We start from the raw sequence: 6,276 nt of genomic DNA, 5'->3' as shown, positions 1-6,276 counted from the left end.
GCTGCAGCGGATCATTCGGCGTCGTTAGTCGGAATCGCCGATCAACTCGGCAATTCGCTTTTTGGTGTAGTTCACCGCCGTCTTGCACCAACCTTCAGCATCATCATGCTCTGGGTCGTTAGGCGATATGGTACTGTTTCGCGGAACTTCTCGGCGATGCGCCGACTGCTCCCTTTTTTCGCCGACTTGATCCTTTCCTTCAGGGCTCAGTACACTGGAACAAAAGATGAAGTAAGACCCTTCGGAACTCGCCAAGTGGACTCGGCGATCCTTAGGCCTTCATTTCTTCATCTTTCAGCCTTTTTGTCCTTTTGCGACGTACTGTCCATGCTTTCCTTCAAACTTCAAATACCTGAAACTTAAAGGTTTTCATCAGATATTGAGATAAAATAAGCATTTCAGGACATAAATTTCTATTAAAATATAGCCTTAAATGAGTCCAATTTGTGGACTCATCATCCCTCTAGGAGGAATGTTGATCCACAGGATCAAAGGGTACCCAATGCATCAGAAGTGCAACCCCAATGAGAGGTCACTAATGCTGAGTTTTCGAAAGCTATCCGAATGTTGAGTCAAGTTGTGACCAACCAAGTCGGGCAACAGAGAGGGGTTCGACAGGATGTGGCTCCAGGATCCGTGAGTTCTTGAGGATGAATCCTCCAGACTTCACCGGTTCCAGTGTCACTGAAAATCCAAAGAACTTTATGGAAGAGTTGCAGAAGGTATTTGAGGTGATGCATGTTACAAATGTTGAACGTGTAGAACTAGTTGCATACCAACTGAAGGGTGTTGCTAGAGTATGGTACGATCAATGGAAAAATAATAGAGTTGAGGGTGCACCAATTGTTAGTTGGGTTGTGTTCGAGGAGGCCTTCTTGGGGTGTTTCTTACCCCCCCGAACTGAGAGAGGCAAATGTAAGGTAATTCCTTACTCTTAAGCAGGAATCCATGAGTGTGCATGAGTATAGCCTCAAGTTCACACAACTATCCCGTTATGCTCCGAAGATGGTTGTTGATATGAGGAGCAAGATGAATTTGTTTGTATCTGGGTTGTCTTGTCTATCGAGCAAAGAGGGCAAGGCTGCAATGTTGATAGGGGACATAAACATAGCAAGGCTGATGATCCATGTGCATTAGGTTGAGGAAGATAAGTTAAGGGATAGAGAAGAGTTCCGGAACAAGAAAGCTAAGACAACAGGTAATAAGTCCAGGTAGCAGAAGAGTAATGCGAACCGGTCATCTTTTAAGAAAAAGCCAAATGGACCTGCTCCATCATCTGCTAGTGCATCTTCACCAAGGAACAAATGTGAGTTTAAGAATCAAAGTTTGTAGAATTTCAGAGCTAGACCTGCACAATCTCAAGGTAGTGTGGCACAAGGAGGTAATGAGACTCATGCATGTGCTAAGTGTGGTAGGAACCACTTAGGAACGTGTCGCGATGGCTCCACTGGTTGTTTCAAGTGTGGTCAGAATGGTCAGTTCATGAGAGAGTGCCCTAAGAACAGGCAATGTAATGGTAATGGGGGCAATAGAGCCCAATCTTCTTCAGCAGCTCCACCAAAGAAGGGCTGCACCTAGATGAGCTACTTCAGGGGCATGCAGAGGAGCAAACCGTCTGTATGCTATCACTAGTCGCCAAGAGCAAGAGAATTCGTCAGATGTTGTCACTGGTATGATCAAAGTCTTTACTTTTGATGTAATGTATCAATATTGTTTAGATCATGTATATATGATATGATATATATATAACCTATTGCTATAAAATTTAATGTTATTGGATCCATGCACAATACTGACTATCGTAACTAGTATAAATTATAAGAACACAAAAGTTGAGGTGCTGTGAAAATAAATTGGAAAGAATGTTAAAAACAAATACTGCAAAATCGAATTTAAATAACAATCAAAATAAACATTGTATTTAGATTAACAATATAGTAACATCATCCAAACAAGGTGTAATACTGACGTGCATAATGCGTACATTTAACTAGTTAAATTAAAATAAAAAGGAGAGCATCTAATATTCAAAATTGAAGAGAGAATTTATTTTTTAAAACAAAATTACGAGACATAAATAATTTTCAAACAAAAGGGATGTTTAGAAACGTTTTGTTTTTTATCCAAACATTTTAAAATTATTTTAAAACTATCCTAACTTAAAATCACCTAAAATATATCACTATAATAAGGCTCGTATTTTTTTTTATTTTTTTTTTAGTTTTTCATTCGATGTCCGGTACCCACATTGGAGCTTGACTAAATCCGAATGAGAAGTTCCACATTGAGTTTGATTTTCCATCCGGTGCCCGATACGCACATTGAAGCCTGACTAAATCTGGATTTGTCCCACATTGGGGGCAAAACGCTAAAGCACTCCTTAACAAATGCGACTCCGTACCCAAGGAAACTCAAACTCGAGATCTCTGTTTAAGGATGAATGAGTACTTACCACTAGACTACAACCCGACTCGTAATCTAATGACATAATATATAAGACATAATACATAAATATGTCCTTTAACTTGACATAATTTCACATTTATGCCCTCCAACCCTGGGTATGCACAAGTAGACACTTAAACTTATATAAAGTTGAACAAGTAGACACATGAGTCCTACGTACGTTGCGTAATACATGTAGGACACCACGTAGGACTCATATTGCCACGTAGGATGCCACGTAGGATGCATGTGTCTATTTGTTCAATTATATATAAGTTTAAGTGTCTACTTGTGCACACCCAAAGTTGAAGGGCATCAATATGAGCTCAAGCCAAGTTAAATGACATATTTATGTATTATGTTTAATATAGGGATAAGGGTCTGAAAAATACCCCAACTTTGGTCGGATTTGCTGTTGCGATACTAAACTTTCATGAGGACCTATTACCTCCCTAGACTATTTAATACCGTATTTTAAACATATATATTTGCCCACGTGGACATAAAAAATAATGCAAAATTATAAATAGTAATGTGTCCACGTGGACACATATATACCTTTAAAATATACTATTAAATAGTTCAGGGGTAAAAAATACGGTATTAAATAGTCTAGAGAGGTAATAGGTCCTTATGAAAGTTTAGTATCGCAACAGCAAATCCGACCAAAGTTGAGGTATTTTTCAGACCCTTGTCCCTTTAATATATAACATATTTTTTAACTTAGCCTTATCTTACGTTTATGCCTTCCAATTTAGAGTGTACACAAATAATTACTTAAACCATATAAAATTAAATAAATAGATCCATGCGTCCTACTTGACTTGACGATTCACATCTACGCAACATCTTATCTTATGTAACATGTATTATGTCACATAAAACGTCTAAGTTAAAATGCATTGGAGCTTAAAATAGAAAGAGCCAATATTGCAAAAGAAATGCAACAAGGTGCAGTCTCTGGTCTCCTTCTGTAGGCTTGCATAACAGTTTGCCACCCCCACCTTATTCTTCAACCTAGAACCACCATTTCTGCTTCTCCCGTCTCCACCAAGTACTTCTATTTTCTCTTTCTCCACCGCCGGTAACTTCCTCGGCCGGCCACCTGAACAACAATCGGCGTCTTAAACCCTCAACCCAACTGTCAAAACCCTAAAACGGTATGGACTTCCAACATCAGCATCCGTACAATCGACCACCACCACCACCACCACCGTTACCACCGCCGTCCATGGCGGATCCCCACTATCAGCTCCCGCATTCTCAACGACCACCGGTCCCGTCACCTGGTTCATGGTACTCGAACCAATTCCAATACCACCCACCCCCTCAGCATTCTCCCCCTCCTCCTCCTCCTCCTCTGCTGCAGCAGTGGGGTCCACCCCCTCCCCCTCCTCCTCCATTTCCTGGACCTCCTCAGGGAGCTTATCCACACCATCATATACAACAACAGGCCCAGTATCCACCTCCTCTTCCCCCGCGGCCTCATATTCCCCAATCTTCTCCTCATGGAAATCAGGTGATATACTGTGTTTCATTTTAATCCCTTTTTTCTTGAAAGAATTTGCACCTTTTTATTTTGCTTACCCTGCTTCCTAAAGGTCCTTTGTGTATGACTTCAAGTTGGGATTGTGTAAACATTTACTGTCAGGGCATAAAATTTGAAATATCATTATTGTACTATTGTCTAGAAAACCTGTGTGCTAGTGGTGATAGTTTGGAAAACTAGTGAAAACTTGAATATTTTTGGGTAACTAGTATGAGAGAGAGAAGAGAAAAACAACCAGTAATGTTAGATGGGGGTAAGTGTGGTGGCACGGTTGCCATCTAAAACAGCTGATTCAATGGACAAGTGTATCAAGAATTGAGTTCATAGAAGACTAGATGAATGCCCTCTCCCTCTCCACTCTATCATTTGGTGCATAAACTCCAGTTAAATGCCAAATGCCAGTAATTGACTTTTTTTAATGAATGGATGTGTCAAACTTTTAAATCAAAATACATAATATTTAGATCTAATGAATTCATATTTAATTTAATATGAAGTGAATGGATGAAGCAAAAAAACAAAAGGTGTGAAAGAGAGGAGAGTTTAGCCTAAAAAGAAACCACTTTTAGACTTTAACCTTTCACCGGCCTCTGCCAACGATAACAAGGAGACACAAAGAACGAAGTTCTAAAAAAAATAGTTCCGTGTGGAGCATTTTTGCTTTCGATTTTGGCTAAGTTGAAGATTTTTTTAAAGTTTTATTTAAAAACCTTAATGTTAAGTAAAAGAAAGTCAAAGACTCATCAGTCATCAGGTGGGAATTCAATTGACTATTGATACTTTTATTCTTTTTTTAGAGAAACGTTTATGAGAAAATCAAATCATGTATATGGTGGTCAGTTTGGAAGGAAAGGAACAGTAGATGTTTCGACAATAGATCCAATTCCATACACAAGGTCAAATGGAATTGTATAGTATCTCTACTTTTTTGGTGTAAACAGTTGTGTATAGTAGATACAGACCAGATTGTAGATTTGATAGGAAGTTTGTAATTGACACTTTTTGGTGGTGGCCAGCATGCCCTTAGAGCCAGAAGAGATGGTGGAGGTTAATACCATCATGTATATGGTGGTCAGTTTGGAAGGAAAGGAACAGTAGATGTTTCGACAATAGATCCAATTCCATACACAAAGTCAAATGGAATTGTATAGTATCTCTACTTTTTTGGTGTAAACAGTTGTGTATAGTAGATACAGACCAGATTGTAGATTTGATAGGAAGTTTGTAATTGACACTTTTTGGTGGTGGCCAGCATGCCCTTAATGCTGAAGAATACAACCTTACCAGTTTCAAAAAAAAAAAATCAAATCTCTTGGCCACTTACTAAGGAATAAAAGAAAATGACCTTTTAAGATCTCTTACGTGTAAAAATGAAGATCTTTTGTGAAAAGGTTATAGATAAAAAATTAAGGATTATTAAAGAATAACATTCAAAAATAATAGATTAATTACCCTTCGGAGTGACCCAGTGGTTTGGGCTTGGGACTTCCATGTTGGAGGTCTCAAGTTTGAAACTCCTTGCCGGCGAAAGCAAGGGGTTTGCCTTCTGGGTCGAGCTCGTCGCACCGGGCTTGTCTAGAGCAGGTTACCTCTCTTATGTGGTTTGCGAGCTATTGCATAGGAGCGGGGGTTTTACCTTGTGCGCACCGTTGGGGGTTTTCCTTGTCATAAAAAAAATAGATTTTTTTTTTTTTTGAAATTAGTAATGTTGTATTCCTCAGCATTAAGGCTATGCTGGTGACCTCCAAAATTTCGTACATAGAGGGGCTAGGAAGGCTAATTACAAAGATCCTAACATATCTACTAGTTGCTCTACCTCCTCTATACATTCCTGTTTACACCAAAAATACAAATAAGCAATGCAATTTTCTTTGACTTTCTGTATGGAGTTTGATTTGTTCTCATAGCATCTTCCATTTCTTTCCTTCCATACTGACCACCATATGCAAGCTGGAATAATTCTCCACCACTTTTTTTGGCTTTTACTGCCTCCTCTCCTGATCCAGCAACTCAACAGGTCAGCAGTATGTTCTGGCATCGTCCAGCTGTTACCAGTGAGCCTCAAAAACAGAGACCATAGTTGACCTGTGACTCTACAGTGTAGAAAAAGATGGCTATTGGTCTCATTTGTCTCATTGCATAGAAAACACCTTGGTACTAGTTGTACACCTTTCCTCTGCAGTACCTCCTGTGTCAGACAAGCCCTCTTAGCTACCAACCATACAAAACATTTGATCTTGGTTGGTGCTTGGCTTGTCCATACATATTTCCATCTAGCCAAT

At 39.3% G+C, this 6,276-nt stretch overlaps 1 protein-coding gene across 4 annotated transcripts in view; it reads left to right on the top strand.

The window, feature by feature from the left end:
* Positions 1-3,362: 3,362 nt before the first annotated feature.
* The window catches only part of LOC102590561 (AF4/FMR2 family member 4), a 20,240-nt gene continuing 17,326 nt past the window's right edge, over positions 3,363-6,276 (top strand). For all 4 annotated transcript variants that reach the window (XM_015313495.1, XM_015313496.1, XM_015313497.1 and 1 more), the window contains exon 1: positions 3,363-3,964. In XM_015313495.1, coding sequence (XP_015168981.1) covers positions 3,608-3,964 — 357 coding nt within the window. In that variant the 5' untranslated portion in view covers positions 3,363-3,607. The remainder of the gene's footprint in view (positions 3,965-6,276) is intronic.

Source organism: Solanum tuberosum, unplaced genomic scaffold (genome assembly GCF_000226075.1).
Source record: "Solanum tuberosum cultivar DM 1-3 516 R44 unplaced genomic scaffold, SolTub_3.0 scf00248, whole genome shotgun sequence".
Taxonomy (NCBI): domain Eukaryota; kingdom Viridiplantae; phylum Streptophyta; class Magnoliopsida; order Solanales; family Solanaceae; genus Solanum; species Solanum tuberosum.
Note: the sequence above shows the minus strand (reverse complement) of the source record. Positions and strands in the feature narration are given on the sequence as shown.